The sequence below is a fragment of the Silurus meridionalis genome, chromosome 15, assembly GCF_014805685.1.
Source record: "Silurus meridionalis isolate SWU-2019-XX chromosome 15, ASM1480568v1, whole genome shotgun sequence".
Taxonomy (NCBI): domain Eukaryota; kingdom Metazoa; phylum Chordata; class Actinopteri; order Siluriformes; family Siluridae; genus Silurus; species Silurus meridionalis.
Window position 1 is genome coordinate 16,421,728 of NC_060898.1, and position 22,983 is coordinate 16,444,710.

At 39.4% G+C, this 22,983-nt stretch overlaps 1 protein-coding gene across 8 annotated transcripts in view; it reads right to left on the reverse strand.

The window, feature by feature from the left end:
• The window catches only part of arhgap32b (Rho GTPase activating protein 32b), a 134,000-nt gene that overhangs the window by 11,332 nt on the left and 99,685 nt on the right, over positions 1-22,983 (reverse strand). For 4 of the 8 annotated variants that reach the window (XM_046868559.1, XM_046868563.1, XM_046868561.1 and 1 more), the window contains 7 exons: positions 20,799-20,891; positions 20,484-20,606; positions 20,314-20,391; positions 16,677-16,758; positions 12,140-12,190; positions 10,209-10,283; positions 798-947 (listed from right to left, as the gene is read on the reverse strand). In XM_046868559.1, coding sequence (XP_046724515.1) covers positions 798-947; positions 10,209-10,283; positions 12,140-12,190; positions 16,677-16,758; positions 20,314-20,391; positions 20,484-20,606; positions 20,799-20,891 — 652 coding nt within the window. Of the gene's footprint in view, positions 1-797; positions 948-4,267; positions 4,983-5,296; positions 6,265-10,208; positions 10,284-12,139; positions 12,191-16,676; positions 16,759-20,313; positions 20,392-20,483; positions 20,607-20,798; positions 20,892-22,983 lie in introns of those variants that run through there. The other 4 variants (XM_046868560.1, XM_046868562.1, XM_046868565.1 and 1 more) reach the window with 4 other exon arrangements.

The window sequence follows — 22,983 nt, forward strand, 5'->3', positions numbered from 1 at the left end:
AAAGCCATTTTTCCTCAAATGAGATCGGATCTGTGAAGATCATAACTTGGGGTGTAGCGGCGCGCACACACACACACACACACACACACACACACACACACACACACACACACACAGAGAGATGCTCTCAAGGATTATGGGGTAAATGCTGAACTCTACAAAAAGTTCAGCCACGTACGCTGTGGAAACCCAAACCTGATTGCGCACAAGGGGATTTCAAAACACTGAAAACGTTATTTTCTCCGAACAAACAAATCTCCTGACAAGAAATGTGTTTTTGGTGAGGCAATGAATGACGAAATGTGCGTTTTTAATAACAATGTCCGAATAGCAACCAGCGAACGAGGAAAATCAGCCAGCAAAATTATTATTTTTTTGTTTTACTCTTTTGCACTGTAATGTCTAAGAAGCCGACCAAAATTGTATGGGACAGTTTGAAAAGAACCAGCAATAAATAGCTCAAGGTGGATTTTGGAGTCAAACAAACAGAGTAGTGTTGATGGCTGCCAGGGAGCTGTGAATCAGTGGAGGAGAAATCTCCAGACACTGCCTTCCTAACCAATTCAAGCTGACCTTTACACCCTCTTAAGCTGTGGGTTGCCGTGGCAACTCGGTCAAACAGGCACAGGCAGCGCGATTGCTGGGGGTCGATGAGCATTTTCTCCAGGCCACACAGACAGCGTTTACAAAAGCTGGAAACCAGCCAAGGCCTTCATAAGACGGACATTGTGGCCTCCATTTAACCTGAAGAGTGAGTAGGAAAAAAACAAAAAAACAAAAAGGTGTTGAGAACTCACCATCGTGGCCGGAGTTGAGGAGATGCTCTCCCAGGTCACAGCCGAACACCCTCTCTCTGAGGATCCCACGCTGCTTCAGCTTCTGCTTTGTGGGCCTGGACTTCATGAAGGTGCGCAGGAACGTGATCAGCTTCCCGTGCTTCTTGGATACTGAAGGACAATTTCAGACCACTATTATTTACTAACACTCATGCCTATGAAATGATTTCATTAGTAACCGGCGACGCTTTTCCTCAAAATGTGTTCTATCAAATTCAACTCAAATCCTGAATGCATGCGCAAGTCGGTGAAAGATTCCATACATTTGTTATATAAATAATAAAGTCTGCAATCCACCTGCAGTTATATTTTACTCCTGTATGACAGCTAAAACAAAAAGGCCCGGCTTTTTCCCTTCAGCTTTAATTCAGCTTACTAACTAGCAGAAATGTCACTATTAAATAATATTTTATGTCATAAAATCATTTAAAATCCAACGTGTCGTTACTTTGCACGAGGACAGACATAAATCAGTCCCACAATGCTCCCTGTTTACTCCTTGCCGAGCCTGGAAACCGTTGCGCTGTTCACAAACACGTGTCGTCTTTAACAAGTCTTTGGTGCTGCGGGGAATTTGAGCTCACATTCACCGGCATCGCACGAGAATCGGTTTGCACGGTTGCGTGGTATTTCGGTTACCGCGGAAATATTGTCCACATTTATAAGATCCAAAAACAAAGGTCCAAGAGTTTCCCAATGGATAATAATTCCGAAATAATCCGTAAATCAGAATCACAAATCCTGTATCTAAAAAGTGACCAAAATAAACATTTACAAAAGTGGAAGATGAAATGAAGAATACAGCACGACTCCAGTCTTTTTTTTGTTCTGCGCAGAAATCGGTTCTCAGATCCTCAGGCACCTGAAAGAGCGCAACAAAAGGCAGCTCGTCGATTAGAGCAATTAGCTAATGGAGGATTCAAATTTCTCTAAAGAGAAGCACTTTATGCTTCCACTTTCAGAATGTTTGGCCATTCGTTGGTATTGTACAGCTGGCAAAGCAACACTGGGTGAAGTGCTTCACTTCCCACTTGGAATCCATGATGTAAAGTCGTATTGTGCCAGGTGAGCTCACGCCGCAGCATCCTGCGTCCTGCCTAACAAATAGTCCAACACAAATGAAATGCTCTCGCTCATAAAATTGGCCTACACTGTTTGCCAGCCGAGCTGCAATTTTTCAACATTGGGCTCATTAATATATGAATAAAAGCGTCGCACTCATTTCAACAAGGAAGCAGCAATGAAGCAACACTTCGCTGCGGACGACTGCTCAATCGCACTCACTCACGTTAAGTGCTGACTGTCACTGCCAGGCATATTAAATCCTGCAGCCTGGGCCATATAAAACAAATGAGGAACACTGAGTAAACAAAGGAAAAAAGGGAGCAGGAAATAATGAACAAAGAAATACCAGAGAAAATACAAACAATCGTCCTGAATCAGAACCAAACTCAACACAAACTCGTATGTTCGGGACTCAAACTTGAGTGGAAAGAAATCTTAGGAAAATCCTTGTTCTCACAGTCGCAGACGTCTTTTTGAAGCGCAATCAAACAAACGCGGCCTATAAGGCTCTGTTATAAGGCTCTGTTTCGGGTTTAAAACGCATTTCGAGCGTAAATCCAAAAATCCGTCCGGATCTGGAAGGTGATGGAATTATAAAAATCAGCTGTTGCTGAAAATGTGGGATCGTATGAGCAGCTGCTGGGAAAACCGCTGCTCCCATATGATTCACTCTGGATGTGGTGTACGTACAGATACGGTACGGAAAGATGTCAAACAATAATCCGACAAAATGCTGTTAGACACAGTCGCCACTAATGAACCTGTCAGACCAATCAAATCGGTGGTTCAAGAAACTCTTGAAGTAAAGGTATGTTAAAAGATTAAAAGCCACCCATTTAGCTTTGAGTCCTAAATACACTATACTGACAAAAGTATTGGGACACCTGACTTTTCCACGCATATGTGGTTCTTCCCCAAGCTCTTTTCACAAGTTGGAATTGTATACGATGTCTTTGAATGCAGTAGCATTACATTCTCCCCTCACCTTGAACCAGGAGACCCAAACTACACACTCCATGAGTGTACAAGGGTTAGAGTGGAAGATCTTCTGTGGCCTGCTATAGAGCTCTGACCTCAACCCTATCAAACAGATTTGGGATGAATTAGAACGCTGACTGGACCCCAGGCCTCCTTAGCTCACTCTACATCAGCACCTGATTTTACTAACGACCTCGTCACACAGATCTCCACAAGCACCCTCCGAAATCTAGTGGAACATCTTCCCAGAAGAGTGAAGGTTATTAGAACAGCAAATGGGGACTGAAGGTGGAATGGGGTTTTTAAAAAGCACATGAATGAGTCCAAAGTTGAGTTCATGCAACCAAACTAAAACATGCTTTCATCTATATTTAACTTTACACTCAAGTGTTCAAGAACTCACTTAATCACTTAATCGGTCACCTGTGGTCAACGGGGGGCACAAAACGCAGGCAGTAAATAATTAATTCACTTTTGCCATTTATGAGCGTTGAGAAAATTAGAGATCACGCTAATTAAATGTCACTGACTGTGTTGACTTTCATAAATACGGCGATGTCTATACAAATAACCGATCAGCGGAAAATGAATAATGGTTAATAATTCATAGATAATGAACAGAAACACAATTAGTATTCAGAGGCAAATTAGAGGCATTCAACACAAGACTAATTTGCCATTCAAGGAAAAAATCCACCCTGAAAGACTCGCAAATGAATCTTCCTAATTAACTTGACCTTCAGTTGTGTTCGAGATTTTTCTAGTAATAAAATTCTGGGCAGGTTTTTTTTCTGCGTGAACCTTTCTTTATTGACATTGGTTACGTTCAAGTTGATTAACATCTTATATTGCCTGCAATGCTGTTTGACTACCTGCTGACTGTAGTGTAATGAGATTTAGCTTCAGGCTCTTCAGTTCGGTTAATCTGCCCATCTCTCACCTCGTCTAATTTTGTGCATTTAAAAAGACCAGCTTCCCGTCACCTTTTATGCAAATTTTGCTTTCTGCACTGTCATATTCATCATCTCATGAATCCCTAACAAGTCGAGCCTTGTGCTGTACCTCGTGCTGTTGTCTGGATTTCCCATTTTTTCCTCACTTTTTACATTTGACCTTTTTTCCTCCAAAACATTTCACTACATCACATTTGACAAGTAAAATAAAAACACACGCACCACAGACAACCAGAAACAACAAAATACAGCCTCCTGATTCGCTGAAAACATCATAAATATTACAATATAAACACATTGTTCTAAGGGGTGGAGTTTTCCCTGTAAGAACACGGGGTTCCGCTTATTAAATAAAATCACAATGAACAAAAACAGGAAAATGTGTGCTTACATTTGCTGTTATGGCAAAATTCCCAAAACCGTTTTGACACTTACCCAAACACCTGGTCTGCAAAGAATTTGCTCATCAAAAACGTAGATGTCAAACCAACCAGGAATTTCCTGTCCTACTTTTCAAGGGCAGGCAGAGTCAGAAATATGGAATTCGCTGATATTTCACAGACAACCTCGGCGAGACAAAAACAGACACCCCAGAGGGCCGGAGAAGCGATAGATAACGTGTGTGTAAGCGATCCTGTCCCAGGCTGGAGCGAATCCCAGTTGAGAAGACACAGACATACGACAACTTGGACACTGGAATAAATATTACACCGCTTGTGTTTTAAAAAAAAAAACCTGGACTGAAAGGATACGAGGGTTAAACATGATATAGTTTCATATGAAACATAGTCCTTCATAGTCTCGTGTTTATTCCCAAATTGATCCGATCACAACACACAGAATATTTCACACTTTTCCATTATGTCTATAGGTAGAAGTAAATTAACAGCAAAATGTCAACATGTATACGTTTTTTTTTAATCTGAAATATAGAAATAAAGAGCGGTTTCGCTTCAGGCGCAATAAACTATACTTATTTAATCCAAGAAATCCTTTTTTATATATATTTTTATAGAAATATACAGCTGAATCCTTCCAAATGACTTAACCTCTGTGCTCAATACTGTTCATTTATCTTACACTATATTATATATATGTTCAGAAAATAGAAATTGACACCAGTGGCACAAAGGATGCACTCTTATTAACTGTAACAGTCATGTTTGTCACCTATTTTCTTTATATTTTATGTTAAAAGTATATGGTGTCAGTAGATATGCCCCCCACCCCCACCCCCCGTTCACACCCACCCACTCGCGTCATGACTTGGAAATACTTCATTACTTATAGACTTTGGACAAACACACAAGACGATGGTTTCATTATTAATTATAAATCGATATAATACAAAAACATCCAACAACTAAATACAGAGAAATCATCAACCAAAAGGAAAAAAAATACACTGGTTAAAGCTGACTCAATATTCCTGACTATACTCATAATACCGTAACGTATCCTCACCTCAAGACGACAAACAGGAACTAAACGGGTTTTAAATCCGGATGTAAATGTAAACTCATTCCGAGAGAGAAGTGAAGTGAAGCGATCTGATGGAGGCTCAGAGCTGAAGCTGGCTGGTCGAGTCGGCAGCGCGAGCTCGTTTCGAACCGCGCACGCGTCCCTGTTCCCTCAGTGAGTTCACACTGCGCGAGCGTCTTGGAGTAGGAAAAAAAAAATCCCCCCTCCCTGTGTGAGCTGTTGCACCCTGTTCACATTCCCCTTCAAGGCTGTCCCGCCTCCCGGATCCGCTTTCAGCCACCAAAACCAGCAACCGATTACCAAACGAGTGAAGTGAACCGCGGCTTCAGCCTGCGGGTTTCATTACAAACAAAAAAGAAACGATTTATTGTCTCTACTTTTCTTCCATTACATACACCCATTGTACTTAGTGTACTTGCTTTGCATACTGATTGAACCGAACTAACTGAATCGATACTGGAGTACCGATACTTCCAGATCCTAATACTGCTTTCATTTTTTCCATTAATCAGAATGAGCCTCATTTATTCGTCCGGCTTTCCAAAATAAAATAAAAAAACCTTAATCATTTACAAATGGTGACTTTAAACTGATTTCCATCTTAAGTGCATGTAAAACCACAAGTGGAAACAAATCCTAATTAGTCTCATATTAATAAATCTAAAGAAATACATAAAAAAAATTAATGCAGAAATGAAAGCGAATAAAAATAGCCATTCAATTTTAAAAAGGTCGACCAATTCATCGGTTTGGCCGAATAATCGACACCGATAGTTGATTGCTGGAAATATCGGTTATCGGCAAAAATCCATAGCAATAGTTTTTCCGGCTTGCGTCCGTTTCTAGAGTGGCTCTCATTACGAGAGAGACGAATTAGTTTAGAGACAAATCCCTGAATCCACGACCTTTATTAAATGTATTTTTTTGATTGTATCATTATATTTATTAATATATTAATATTTATTTTATTTAGCACGTTTCCATAAATCGGTACTGTTTTATTTATTCGTTTTTGTAAGTTCAGTAATGTTTTACATGAAGTTTTTAGATCTAGTAACCATTAAAAAAAAAAACGGTTAATTAATCAGTTATCGGCAAGTACGATGCAACCTAGCTACGTATCGGTAAAATCCACTATTGGTCGACTTCTTAATATAAATATATTTATAATATTCACTTTGTCAGTGTGTACGGTACTCTAGTGTGGTGCAGTGGCCAGGTTGCATTATTGGAAGATGTTTTTTCTCTTCTCTTTGAAAAAGTTGTTTTTTTCTAGTTTGCATCACTATGGACAAATCCACAGTACTGTGAACATGCTTGAGAATTTACAGGTAGTGTTATGAACCATTAAAAAACGTGCAAATCTGAGGCTGGGAGAGTGGGACTTTTAGATCGGGGTTGGCCTACAAAAACCTTTACACACCACAAGCGACGTACAAAATGCAGTCAAATAATAATAAATGTGAAAATGTGCGTTGATGTGCCGAATAGGAAATGCTGCTCCTTCTATCATCACCAAACCTAAACCTAACCTCAATGATCAGTATAAAAATTTCTACCACTTTTTTGTCCCTCATGAGGACCAGTGAAATGTCCTCTCAAGGTCGAGATTGCCATTGTCCTTGTGGTAACATTCATCCCACGCACACACAAGAAGACTTTTTAAAAGATCTTTATATGTATTTGAATTTCAATTCTTGGTATTATTCTTGGTACATGGAAGAATGGAAAGCAATCCAAATCACTCCAGAACCTCTAGAACATTTTCCATGCAATCAAATACTATGCTTACCAACTGGAAAACGCTGCAGTTTTTGCACTTATTTTCGCATGCACACTAAATAAAACCAATTCCTTTGAAACTATTTAACCATGAAAACCTGCTTTTATAGAGTTTACACTTTCGTACGAGGCAATACATTTATATACAGTTTAAATATTAAGCCAATTTAAATACGATCCAATAACCAGTGTTAGTCGTATACTCAGTAAGCCTATAGTGCACATACTGATTATATATTAACAGACAGCAGAGGAAGATTGTGTGCTCAGAAACATTAGTAAAAGTGACATTTGTGGTGTGGGATGACAGGATGAAAGTAAAAAAAAGTGTGTGTGTGTGTGTGTGTGTGTGTGTGCATGCAGCATGCAATACTAGAGCCACTGAACCATTTTCCTGATTCAAACAATTCCAAATTCTCACAGTGGAGGTCGGTACACAGTACAAGCGTTAATTCAAACACACACACATACACATTGGGAAGAGGTCAAGCAGGAAATGGACAATACCTCAGAGAAGGAAAGAAGACAGTTGTTACTACATGTTTCATAAACTCAGCTGTCTTGGCTTGTTCACCGAGCCAGCTGCCCTTTGTTCATCTGAGAGGAAGACGCTGGTGCCCCACCAGGAAGTTCAGGATCCAGAGAGAGATAAAGGAACTACATCTGGACAAGCACCTGCTATTACTGTGGTCTAAACTTATTCTAAATGGGGTTCCAAACTAAACACTCTGGATATGTACTTATACAGGCGGTTTCACAATTTTATAGTTTCTTTTTTACATAACACATTCTGTAAAACACAATTTTCACAAGTCCCCACACCCTTCCAGAAATATATGGTGAAGCCTTCTTAGAATGGAAGCAGTTTGCAGCCAGAGACCTCTATCTAAATGTCTGTATTAGCCACAAAAGTTTCAGTCGCTATGATAATTAAATTTTTCCCCTCGATGCATAATCATACAATTTTGACCATTACAGTTTAATGAAATCTTGTTCTGTTCTGCCAAACCCTCCCTGGCCTGGTGCAGATAGATGCCCTATTCACTTCTAAACACTGTTTTTTTCATAGACTTCAAGGCTCTTGTTTTTGAGGACCACTGCAAAATATAGCTTTATTTGTTCCTGTCCATTTGGGGTCAATATCCAAACCAAAGTCAAAAGGTGCCTTGTTCATGATTCAAAAAAGCGGTCTTAGGAATTAGTGATCCATTGGCAAATTTTACCAACACTCTAAAAAGTGTGATTCCGAATACAGTTTGTGCACCTTTTCATTGTTGAGCTTGATGTTGTAATTAGAGGGCGACCGACTCATCGGTTTGCCGACTCATCGGTTTGCCGATTAATCGGCACCAATAGTTGATTGCAGGAAATTTCTGCAAAAATCCATACCGATAGTTTTTCCGGGTTGCATCTGCACTGAAGCGGCTGAGAAGGTCCTCTGTCATTATACAGTACGAGAGCGGCCTCTATAGGCGAATCACTGGTGCCACGTGCTGTTTGTTTAAACAAGTGGAACTGCTCGCTATACCTCATTCATGTTAGTTCATAGTGCACTAAGGTTAAAAGATAAAATGAAAATAAACCGTTTGAAAATATGTTAGTAATCATCAATACTAATGAAATTAACAAACAAACAATAAACAATACTTATATTAACTTCTTATTACCTTGTTACCAATGGAATCTTACTTTAAAGTTTTACCATTTTACATAAATCCAGTCATGCCACTTTCAAATGTCTTAATAAAGGCCAGAGCATTCAAATTACATTTAATTTTATTTTGTAATAATGTTCAGTACTATTTTGCATGTAGTGTTATGTTTAAAAAGTGTGTTACGCCGTTATCGGCAAGTACGATCCAGCCTAGCTATTGAATCGGTAAAATCCACAAATCGCTTGACCTCTAGTTGTTATGTCTTTATAATTATGAAAATTCACAACCCCAAAAGTCAGCCATACTTTGAAAGTCTGCCATTGTGATCTTTTGTGGTCTTCAATGCCTCCGCCCTGAATTCTTCTGGCAAATTTTCAATTGTTCTAGTCTTTTTTACACTATTAGTCAACTTACAGTCAGGTAAAAACCATTGTTTCGTTTGTGTTAAAAGCTCTTTGGTTAGGGATACCAGAAAATAAATAAATAAATGAACAAACAAACAAACAAACAAACAAATAAATAAATATAAAACTGCATTTTCACAGTTTTACTACAGAAAAATAGGATGTGGTCAGAGGCAACAAAAGTTTTAAAAATCTGGTTGCTTGAGTAAAAATATACCTACTACTTATTAAGAAAACTACTTGAACAGCATTTCTAAGCGCATTTTAAGATCAGCCATTATGTTCCCTCTGACCAGGCTAAGAAACGATGTATTTAATCATTAACTCTAAGTAAGTCTTAAGTAAATGAATGAACGATTTGTAACATGATGACACATCGCAGGCAGAATAGTTCGGATAGCCTGAACTCTCGTCGTGTGCTGGGGTGCTGGAGAAAAGGCCGTGTATTAAACACTGCAGGGTAGCCTTGAAGAATGTGGGATTGCAGTCTGTGTAAAGAGACTGTAGCTCATTTTCTCAGTGGACAAAGCTGGAATGGTTTTATAGCTGTGCTTTAACTGGACTTAGTAAATCAGCTTTGTGAAAGTGAAAACACGTTGCGACTCTGGCTTATGACCGCTTAGGGGCAAAGTTTAAAAAGCAGTGGTGCGGTAATGGGTATTAGGAGTGTACGATGGCGGATTTTAACTGTCGACTCGACATCAATACACATAAACAAATGCAAAGCGGACACTTGTATCAGATACACAATGCAGAAGATTAAGAGTATAAAAGCCAGTGTATTAAAAAAAGAACAGAACAAAAGATCAGCCATTAGACACAGGAAAGTGAAAACAGTAAGAGAGGTACTTTTCTATATTCGTGAAACAATGAAAATTTCTTGAAACATTACACCATGAAAAGTAGGCAGGGTAGAAAACTAGACACACCAGGAGTGCCAGTGCTCATGAAGACTCGATTGTTAAAGAGTGAGGAAGCGACAGGTGGAGAAACACGCTGGTGGATTTGGAGGTTAGTCGGTGATTAAGAACACAGAGGAACGGTTTGGTCTACCTGAGCTCAGCCTGTAGGGGTTTAATGGGTCGGGTGCCAATGCACTGTCCTGCTTTACACTCGCCATCTCCAAATCTGCATGCGGGAGAAGAGAAAAGCGGTCGAGCCTGTTAGGAAAACACGGGAAAAACAGCTGCCTTTGCCCTCCGCTCAACTTGCCAGTAGTCACTTTGCGAGAAGAGAACGAAGGAAAAAAAAACATTTCCTTCTGCATTCCCTGTCTGTTAGGCAATGTTTTACTGCGCTTCAGAGGGCCTGATAATAAACATGCTAGAGCAATAAAAATGGATTTAAACAAAAACACATTACTATGATGAAGAGAGCTTCGTGGCACATAATGGTGAAGGGCTAATTATATCGATTATATTGCTAGAGCATGATTAGCTATCTTCACATGCAGCTCAGTAATTTGCAGGAACACATTTTTATATTTTTCCTCACTTGTGAACTGTATATCGATTCTTTTTTTTCATGATTTTCTGCTTTTTCTTTTTTTTTTTTAAGCATTTCACAGATTTCTCACTAATTCACCGTGTTCCATTAATGTGCTTACAGTTTTTCTCAGTTGCTCGAGCGTTTCTCGAATCATCCTTAATATTTGCAAACTGGTAAATGCATTTCTCAAAACAAACAGCGCAACACATTGGATTTCTTGCGAAAGCCTGTACTTTTCTTAAAATCCTTAGTTCATCTCCCTAAAGTAAGTATTTCTGTCATTGAATATATCAAGTCTATTAGTCATTGTTTAGAAACAAGAATGTCAAAATGTATAGTGATTTAGTTTGAATATTTCCTGATGTAAACTACGGTTTGGATTATAATGACTGAGAATGCACAAGGCTGAATTTCTTCTGTATGGCATCTATGAATTTCAACAGCACAAATGTATACTTTACTGTATGTGGGATCTCGATTGCAAGAGAACAGACAGGATTTTATACGTGTACTATACTGTACTAGTGTTTGTTTGTTTTCTGGTTGTTTATCCATTTTCAGAAATTGTAATTCCGTTTTTCGCTCTGTCGCCAACTGAAGGTTCATGAGATTTACAGTACATTTGGCCTATTTTCGAGAACTGGTTGATCATTGGTTGATCTGATGCCACACACTCCCTTTTATAAGTGACATTAAATATTCAACTGCACAGTTCATCAATTCAAGACAAATAAAAACAATTGTAAAAGTAGAAATGTAAGCTTGACACATTTTGACAACTGGTTTAACCATTTTCCATTGAATGACTTATACAATAAACTGATGCCTTGATGTTTTAAGACTCTTCAGGTGAGAACCAGTATAATGTATTTTGATCAACACGACAAACAATGAATAATGTAGGAAACAGCAGACACTTGTACACAATCGATTAAATTAATGTACAAAAGCATTTGCAAGAAATACTTCACGCTGTGCAAGAGTGACTACGTGATATTGAGGTTGAACAAATAGTTCAGAGAATTTCATTTCTGATCTGAGGAACGCTCCATGCGACTGAAATAACAAAACAAAACAAAACAAAAAAAACAATCATTATTGATATTTGAATTATTTAATTTAATATTGACAGCAGAAAAAAAAATTGAGTTACTGCTAGAAATTTGGAAAGAGAAAAATGTTGAAAACAAGGAGTCGAAATCTAAACACTGCCTGAATTCTCATTCCTCTAAATATTATGTCAGCATCAACACTAAATGCTGCATGTATATAGATTTGGTTCGTTTTCTACAAGCTGCTGAGTTTAGGGTGTGTATGTATACAGCTGATTCTAAATCATAGGGATTAGAGAAAATCTTTGCATGTAAACAATCAGTAAATCACTTGTCTGCACAAGAAAGAGAGAGAAAAAGATAGTGAGAGCACAAGAGAGAGAAAATGTATTGGCTATGGATAGAGTGTATTAGTGAGGCATTGGGGAGAATACCAGCACGCACAGGGTGGGAAGAGACTCCAGGAGGCCGGCCGCAGAGCAGAGCAGGGGGACGCTGAGGGAGGGGGAAGGGGCACAGTGATATATCATTACACATGCATGGGAGATTACAACACATTGAAAACACAAGCAAATCATCGAAATAGATCACAAACAGAAATCACAAAGACATCAGCAGACATGCGAGCGGTAAAAAGAGGGGCAAAAAAGCGCAGAAATCATGCGTGTTCCTTCCTCAGGATCTGTCTGTACCCTTCACGATCAACATGTTTTCGCTCTTTTCCCTGCAGTCGCTCGTGTGTGAAATAGCGTGGCATTACACCCCTGGCTGACAATACTCCCCGAAGAGCATACAGGATGTGCAATGTGTCCACCCAAAGCCAGCGTAGTGAATAGCCGAATTAGAATGAGTCACCACTTCGCTGTTGTAATAACTGATCTGAGGCACAAACGTGACAGAAGTAGAGGAAAACGGCCGAAAGCCCTCCAGAGGACTTGGCAGAGCGGCCGGTACGACGTGTGATGTAAAGTCGACTGAGCGCGATCTGTGACCACTCGAAACATGACAAATTTCATTACTCACCCGGTGAGTGTTAGTTTTTGAAACCCTCCATTTCAGCCGTGCATTAATCACGACATTTACTCGGCTTGAATTTCCTGTGTTTGGCTGCGGCGCTGTTTTCTTAAAAATGCCCAAGAGATCACAACTGGTGTTTCAGAGCTATTTGGCATTGTGGTCAGCGTCGTGTTAATTAAATATATATATATTTTTAAAAATATATACAAAACATCAACTGAACGACATTAAAGAATATTGATGACTCATTAGGTGCGTTTACATGGAGCGTTGTAACCATTTTAAAAGTACAATTCGGAATGAATATGATCCATATAAAAACCTCATCGGAATGAAAATGCCTGAAGCAAATGGAATTGTAATCGGTTTGAGAGGTGTTGGGATAAACCTTTCTACAAACCTGTGAAGTCGTTAAACCGATCATAGCTGCTGATGAGACCCATTACTATATCGACAAAATGTGCTTTATCAAATCTGCGATTTCGGATGCCTCCTCTTCACCTGGCATCCGTATCAGATCTCGTATTCTTCGTTCCATTGCAGAAGATATACACAGACTGTTTTACTGTGCTCTTGCGATCAGCTGATTTGCGACAGCGCGGTATTGTTTGTATAAAACAACCGCGACGCGCGTAATTAGGGAAATTGGATTTCTGACAGTCTCTTCTTCCGGGAGCATAAATCCCTCTACCAGTCCACACAAACGTGTGAATGACCGAGAATACAACCCGCTTGAATACGACCTTCATCCACACACTTCTGGAGGAGGAAGGGGTAGTACTCAGACGCTCCTTAGAGATGCACAGCCACTAAAAAGCTCAGCTTCCTGCACCCGTCATTTCCTCATACCTTCCAGCAGCAGTTTGCCTACAAATTCACGCTGTTGCTCGACTAAAAGCAACACTTTACATATAAAATAGCACGCATAAGAAATAACTCGGTCCAGTCTCGTGTAAACAGTCCACTGAATCTTTCAATTGAAATGCCGAAAAAACTGTGAAACGCTATTTTGTATCCTGAGGAGTTTTTTTTTCTAGAGGAGGTTTGATTTTGTTTGAAAGGATCGGGTTTGAGAATAGCTGTTATTAAGGTGACATCCTTACACCAGTGAGTCAGTGGTCGAGTCAGTAAGTGCGAAATGAAACACAAAGCTTGCACTGCGATAGCAATAGAATTAGGATTGTAACAGAGAAGTGATTGAAGTCAGAAGAACAAAGATATCCACAAACTTGATCCTATAGAAGGATTTAACTTGGGTAAGTAGTGTTGAGGTCTAATCCGCATGCAAGTTCACTAGTTTAAACAATAACCAATTTACTGAGCAATCAGTTCCTAACGCTAAGACTATCGTGCACATGTTAAGTCTCTCAAATTGCAAATAAAATATATATATAATAACTTCTACTATCAAAAAAGAAAAAATTCCACACAACATGTGGAGCTCGGTCATTTCCACCATATCTCCGAAAGTTTGTGGACAACTGACCCTAAGATTTGGTTTTCCTTTTTGAAAATCACATTTGGTCCCCATGTGCTGTTAGAATAACCTCCACTCTTCTGGGAAGATGTTCCATTAGATTTTGGAGTGTGTTTATGGAAAGTTGTGTTCAATCAGCCACAAGGGTGGTAGTAAAGTCAGCTACTGATGCAGGTGATGTGAGGAGGTCTGGGGTGCAGTCAGCGTTCCAATTCATCCCAAAGGTGTTCAGCAGGGTTGAGGTCAGAGCTCTATAGCAGGCCACTCGAGATCTTCCACTCCAATCTGTGTGAACCATATATATTTACGAGGTGGTATCAAAAAGGTTCGGGACTAGTTTTGTTACAAGCGCGTTTTGTAACAAGCCAACAGATGGCAGCACAGGGCTGCACGCACAGTCACAGGGAGCACTGATAAGTCAGTGTGCCAAAAAACATCTAATATTCTGACCACGTGCTTACTCTGTCACCGAGCTCTCCTCTCACGTGAGTTTTTAGCCTGATACAACGCAATCTCACTTCCGCACACACCCCACTCGCCTGATTTGGCTCCTGCGAAGATCCTTTTAACACAATTGCGGAGATCCAGCGTGAATCAGCAGATGCTTCCGAAAAAAAAAAGTCTTCCGGGACACATTCCAGAAGGTGCAGGGACACTGGGAGTGCTGTATTGCTGTGCAGGGGGATGTTTTGAAGCTGATAGTGTGTAAACATGGATAAATACCCTACTTTCTTGTAAACAAAGCTAGTCTTAAACGTTTTTTTTTTTGATAACACCTCCCCTTGTATGGAGCAAATTTAATGCTACCGCATCCGAAGACATCCTACTTTGAACTATGCGAAAACAGTTTGGTCAAAAAAAAAACCATACAGCTGGTGTCCCAATACTTTTGTTGACATAATGTAGCTCGCTAGCTGGTTAGCTTTTTTTATTCCGGCAAATACAGGCATTACACAGATGAGTATTCAACCCTGCAGGAGTATTAAACTCGTGTTTAAAATGTTGGTCAGACACTGATACGTTAACGATGTGATGCAATGGTAAATTGTGTAGTATTTCGTAGACGTTGAGATAAAATGTGTGCAACAAATCCTGGAGTTGATGTCTATCTAGCGTGCTCTCTTCCCCGTAGGAGTTCAAGTGCTTCACACACACAAGAGTGATTCGCCTTTTGAAAATCAATACACTTTCATTTCTGAAAGCAGGTTTTCTTGGCCTGAGGGCACACGCAACAACTGCTTTAATTTTGATCTGAACATCCAATTACAAAAAAAACCCCATCCGATTAACAAATGTTTTTCAACGATGTTCGAAAATGGAAAAATCTAAACATGATTTGGGAACAGCAGCGGTTTTACGGCTGCTATGAATATCTACGAGGTCAAACCGTGACCTTTGAATTTGATCAAATAAAATTTTTTTATACAATTCAAATAAAAAAAAAACCTTTTCTTTTTCTACATTTACACACTCATCCCAGCATTTTGTCAAGATTTGTCAGTACGCCTGAACTATCCTAGGACGGCCTGCTTCACTTCGTCATCCGGAACCCACCACGGCCAGGTACGTCACTGACGGACGTACGACCATCTTTTTTACCACGTTTCAAATGACTTAGTGCGGCTGAGACTTAAACAGTACGGTGATAAAAGGTTTAGCCGCAATAAATCATTTAAAATGTGTAAAAAGATGGTCGTACGTCCGTTATTGACGTACCCGGCCGTGGTGTAACCAACTAGACTAACTAGTGCGTGTAGTAGCGCCACGCTAGCATCCATTGTTATACCTGTAACTCAAAAGTCCAGGTTTGACTTGAATGCCCGTCGTATTTGAAACAGATGTATGTACCATTTACTGAGACATTTGCCTGCTCGCTATGGACCTGTGTGTAACGGAAAATGTGGAAACAACTGTAAAATAGTGTAAAACATCAAAATGCAATTCATTGCATAAAGTCATTGCATCACTGGGAAAAACCGTCGATGGGAACGATGGCTTGGCTGTTAACACGTGCGCAGCAGATGGACAGTGAGCTTGAAAGATTTTATGTCTCCCACTCAGCTTTGTCAACACTTTCAAAACCAGAGCTGTCAAAGGAAAAGTGAAAAATACTCCATGATATAAATAGATTTCTCTTCAATTAAAGACTGTACAGTAACACAAGGAGGTGTTTAGTGTCTCCTCAGTATATTCAGATGTTGTCCAGTGTTTCATTTAGCATCTGCTCCTGTTCACTCCCACACACCTGCTCGAACACATCACCTCACTTTTCCACACACATACCCACACCTCACTTTTCCACACACACTTTCCCAAGACATGCACGTGAACAGAATTCATCCAAAATTTCATACACGTGACTTCTGCTTGCTCAGCATCTAATCTGATTTAATGAGCTTCTGAGCTCTTCAAAGGCTGTACGATGACTGTTACATGATAAACACTCTCATTCCGTGTCTGTGTTTGGTTGTGTATATGTATCGGTACCTGGTTTTGGCACTGAGTTGGTGACAGACTGAGGGACCTTGTCGTTAATCAGCTCCACACACTCACTGGGAAAAAAGCCAACCTAACGAGAGAAAGAAAAATGGACCGTGATGGAGGGAAACAAACAGGCATTAGCATATCGTGTTCGGCACCCGCTTCAGAGAAGTGTCGCTACTTCAAAGCGGAGCAGAACTGCTAACGATGATGGTGGTGAAAAAAAACAAAAACAAAGCCGCAGCGCTCTGACGAACTTATCGCGAATGCAAAACAACGTAATGCGACGGAGCTTTCCAGGGATGTGAACTTTGACTTTTGTACTATTGAGATACGACAAGATTTCCGCACTTACGTCTCTTAAGTAATGCCACTGCATGATAGCTGTAATAATGTCTATTTTGCTAAGGAATTCATCAAATAAAAACTCAGTAGGCTTTACATGTACTTGGAATAGGGTTGAAAAATTGCATGAATTTTCAAGACTGGAAGCTTTTCAAAGCAATTAACATGAATATATGGGAATTGAAGGGACTAAACTGGGAATTTACAAAACTACAGAGAACTTAAATGTAGTAAAAAAAAAAAATCTTGCGAGTTAAAACAACCAGATTGAATGCAATTTCAGTTGAATTTCTATCCTGCACATTCAGCAGTCACATGCACACTTAAGGCCACACCCCCTACATACACTGTGCATTCCTTCTTTACATAACACACATAATTTCTTAAATCCTGCACACAAAATAATGTCAAAATATCAATCTTGGCAAGTATTCGAATAAATTACATAAATATTATATACATTTAAAAGTTTAATGTTTAAGTTTTCTAAAAATAAAAAGCTATGTGTAAGCTATTGTGCAACAAAATTACAATAACAATTTAAAAAAAAAAAAAAATTCTAAATCTGTATTAGTTTGCATGCTTATTGACGAAACAAAATGTTCCTGGTAAGTTTCCAACTTGGAATTTACCCAAAAATACACCAGATGAAGTTCCCATGGACAGTTTCCGGGACGTTTTCGAAGATTTACCGACAATTTTCCACCCCTTTGCAACTGTAACTAGGAATCCACCTAATATATTGGATTGGTTTAACATGGGGAAGTAGAGCAAAACAACTCCTGATGAAGTATCTCTTGAATTTTGGTCTCGCCTACAATTGTTTCTTGTGTATTTTTTTGTGCATCTAACACAATATTTACATCTCCAATAAAAAGTACAATCAGGGAAAATAACTTTTTTGGTTTTAGGCTTCATAGGCACAAACTGAAACCAGTTTATAGCTCAACGACAAAATATAGACAATGTCCAAAAAGTTGTAGCATATGTGCTCCAGCTCTGGTGGCTTTAGGTGTACTATATAGACAAAAGTATTGGAACACCTGACTTTTCCGGCCATCCAGCTTCTTCTTTTTTTACTTGAGCTCGAAGACCCAAACCTGTTCCAGCACACCATTGCCCTCTGTGCACAAAGCCAGTTCCATGTAGATATGGTTTACATGGGTTGGAGTGGAAGTTTTGAACAGCCTGCTATAAAGATCTGACCTCAACTCTATCCAACACTACTGGGATGAATTGGATCTCCGACTGCACCCCAATCCTTCTCACCTCATCCCACATCAGTAACTGACTTTACTAACACCCTTGTGGTTAAATGAGCACAAATCTCCTCAAGCACACTTCAAAATCTAAACATCTTCCCAGAAGAATGGAGGAAATTATAACAGCAAAGGAGGAACGAGATGTTTAAAAAAGACATGGATCTGATGGTCAGGTGTCCCAACACTTTTGTCCATAGAGTATAGTGTCTGAAAATCAATTGGTGCACTGTCATGCTCTCCTGATTGGTGCAGCCTTATTACACTAGAGAAGAGAGATAAAGTTGTAGTGCACACAATTGATGAGAACGTTCCACGAGCATTGTGTCAGTAATAATATGTACAAACTATGCGAGGTTCACGACTCATACGACTCACAAAAACAAAAACACTGTGGAAACTTGTCGATCCTAATCACTTTCCTAGCACTTTTTATTAGTTCATTATGTGACAGGGTAAGATCTTTGTCAGTACTATTGTAGCTTTTAGTTATATTAAATTAGAGATTAGAGATATTAAGAGATGAGGACAAAACAAAACAGTAATACACAGAGTATTAGGAAGCGCTGAGCCACCAAAAGCCGCCAAAAACATCTGTAACGCGTCTTGGCTTTGATTGTACAAGTCTTTGCAACTGTACTGGAGGGAACGGTGTTCTTCCAAAAAAATTATAAGTCGACTCAATGCATGCCAGCTAAAAATAAATGCCCCCTACTGCATAACAGAGGCACCATGTTCTCCTTTGTCATCCATCTGTTCATTTACTTACACTATAGATGGTAAATGCATATGGCCGATCTATAAAAATGTGCTTCTGGAGACTTTTGGCATTATAAATACGCCTTCCGGTCCACTTTTCACCATATCACCTGGGCCCTACATTATCTAATAACATCGGTATTGCAGAATAAATTCCCTCCAAAAACCACATCACTGTTTTCATTTTTAAACAAAAGAACTAAAAGTAAAACCTTTGCTCGTACTACATGTTCTGACAACAACAACATGCTGAACCTCTTCCTGCCCTTCCTGAGACCCCCACCTTGGAGATTTTCGGATAAAAGGTTCAATAAAAAAAAATGCAAATAGTTATAATGGAAAATGTTTCTATTCGCTGAAATTAAGTGGTGATTAAACGGGATGAAATTGCAGGTTCTGCATTGCATTTACAGAATTAGAGGTCAGGGGTCTTCTAAATAAAGTCCTGTATCAACTGTAGTCCTAGAATACACTACTCTTTGGTAGGGGTGTGCGATATTGACAAAAAATTATATCTTGATATTTTTGGGGGGTTTATAGATAACAATAATTTGGCGAGATTTTGGACAGCTAAACTAAAACATATTTTGTGTGGTGGTCAGTTCATCAGTTCACCTTTTTTGAGTCTTTTATATTACCATTATAATGCCATTTTTTCTGAAACTGTGCAATATCTTTGAAGTCAGGTTCTTATACTTATTCAGCCAATTAAAATACTAAGACATTTTGGCTGTTACCAAGCAAATGCAATCAGTATTAACAAAAATCCTCAGAAGTTGCATCTGAAGTGGCATTTAGATGTGACATGGAATGCTGTTACAAATGCATAAATATTGTTCTGTAAGGTGTAACCTCACGTTTATTTACTTATATAGAGTGTCGCAGGGAAATGGGAAAATTATACTAGCCTTATATACAGCGGGTAAAATAAGTATCGAACACGTCAACATTTTTCTCAGTAAATGTTTCTAAAGGTGCTATTGATATGACATTTTTAGCAGATGTTGGTAAAAACCCATCAAACGCTAACAAAATGGTCACAGTACCCACTGTAGTCTGGAAAATCCTAGTGTCAAAAAGTGAAGAGCTGTAAAAAGTTAAGAGTCCTAGTGTCTCAAGAGCAGATATTCAGTATCAGTTTTTATTAACACTAAGATCTGCTCATTCAAGAGACCAGCACTCTTGCATTAACACTCCGATCAGATGTTGGGATTAGAAAAGTAGGGCAATCTTGTATTCCTGGCATCTCGCTTATGATTGTGTATCTGCACGGAACTCACCTGGAAGCCATGTTTCCCTCTCCACCACGTGGTATCCTCTTTAGGAGGCATGTCAATCACTGATACAATGTCTCCCACCTGAAAAAAAAAAAATTGTCAGTACCAATGCACTTCTTGATGACCAAAACTTCACTGAATGAATAAACATGCAGTATTGTGACCGCGTTCACCTCAAACGACAGCTCGTCCGCCGCCTGGGCGATGTATCGCTTAATGACGTGGGCAGCTGCAATGGCTGGAACGTTGATGGAGGATTCTTCATGCACCAGCAGACGGTTCCCTTTGTTGTCAACCTGAAGAAAAACAGAATATGTCAGCTCACGTGGAAGTCGGTCTAGCGGCAGTGTTCGTGGGCTTTTTTTTTAATGGAAAGATAATAAATCCTGAAGCTTTCCTTGATAGTGCCCACTTAACACCAGGCGGAGGGTCTAACTCTTCCGCTGATACAGTACAAGCAGAGAAGTGAGATAACGTCAGGATAATACCTCCATCCATGTAAGGACCGGCCCACAGTTTATCTTGTTATCAGCAATTGCTGAGAGACGGGAAAGGTAAGCCATCAGCATCTGGAAAACTGCCTGTTTGGAGAGAAAAAGAATTTGTAACACAACAGGTCTTTATTCACCTAGACTACTATCACAGGGAAAAAAAACACCTCACATTTTAATCCACATGCTAATATCAACTGAAGTGCAAAAGTTGGCATATCGTTCAGGTAAAACCGGAAGAGCAAACACATTCTAATTACATTATAATATAGTTCTCTTTTTTTTTTTTTTACTTCTTGCTTTTTTTACTATTTTATATTTTATTTTATAATTTTAAATTCAATTATCGTGCCGTGACCTTCACCCTGTGTAATAAATAATAATAAATAAATCAATAAATCCTACAAGCATCGAACCATTCGTTCGTGAGATGGCATGAAGATGATCTCAGGTTGATCAGGAACCAGCCCCCCAAGAAGACACTTCTGATTCTTCACTTCTAGAAGGAACAGTATGATTCTCTGCATGTAGTTAAAGGGTTGTAGACTGGCAATGTAAGTACAAATCACACGTTGTTTTTCCCATGTTCTTCTTTATTCTTTTCAAAACAAAGCCATAATTAGCTCGGCGTGTGTTTATATGAGGTTTTACTGTGTGTCCTGTGAGCATTAACGCATGTTCTAGAGAGAGACAGAGGTTAGAACAGGAATGGAGACGGCTGCTTTTACTTCAGCATAATGGTGGCTCTAAAAGCTGCAGCTGCACTCTGAATGATAAATTTGGTTCAATTATTATTCCACATCGCTCTCACGTTGAGTCATATGGCAAAGGGTGGTGAGGTGGAGCATTTCGTCTTTAATGCTGTGCACAATCCTTTCTGACTAATAAATAGCTCATGTATTATCTGCCATAACATTGTACCTGACAAAAAAAAACTCTGGGAACCACAGCCTTAGGCCAAAAACTGGTCTTCGATAACAAGCTTGATGGCCACAAATATCTAATAATCCTAGACCTTTATTAAAGATACTGATACTAATCATCTTACTGATCACTAACTGGGATGAATGACCTTGCTCAAGACCTTCTGTAACCTTCAGCAGCAAAGAAGCCTTGGTCAACCAAGAAACCAGTATCAACCAACAGATTTAGAGCAGAGACACTGATCACAAATTTAAATCTACATATATAATTTAAAGTGTGGAGATAAATAACCATTACTGAGGACATGGATTGGAATTAAAGCATTCCCTCTCAGCTTTCCTTTGACACTGCAGTAATCTGAACATGCACTGGCTGGTCTCTGATGATGCACGTTCTAGCCCTCAAGCTCTCTGGTTGGCAGCTGTTGTGCCAGGAGCAGGATGTGATCAAGCGTTGGCGCAACTCCGGGTAATGATGATAATTCCAGGTAATGATGATAAAGCGAAAAACGGAGAATCAATCACGTTTGAGTTCAATCCTGAACGGATGGGATGTACGCCAGCAGAACCTCTTTCTAGTTTACACCCAAATGTCACATTGGCTCCGACATGCTGGAACCACCGAGTAAAACCCAGTCCAATCAAAGGCCACAGAAACAAGACGAAAGAGACACAAGTCAAGTCTAGCCGTCACAATTAGACCCTCGTCAAACTCGCTCAAATCCGTTAACTTGCCCATTTTTCCTGCTTCTAACACATCAAATTTGAGGAGAAAAAGTTAATTTGCTGCCTAATATTTTCCACCCGCTAACAGCTGCCATGATAAAGAGATAATCAGTGTTATGATGATTAATGTTATGATGTCATAATGTTATGCCTGATCATAAATGCTTTCAATCTGGCAAGACCTCTAACATCTGTCTAACAAGTCAAGACTAAAGCATCGCAATATGAACTGTCAAGTAACTACATTTTACCGAGTACGTAATTACAGCTGCAAAACTCCCACACTTCCAATCAGAGCGCATTGAGATTTAATAATTAGAGGTATGGGTTTTTGGGCTCTGGTCGATACCAATATTTAAAAATCAGCGCAGATTCTGAACTAATAAGACGTGTTACAGAAAATTGCTTAAACCTAAAGTACAAATGGTTAAAGACTCGCTAACAGTACAGTTCCAAAATCGTTGCTCTCATTCTCTCTGTAAATGTTCCTGCTCTCTCCAAAAGCAGCATCATATTTAACCAATGATATATAT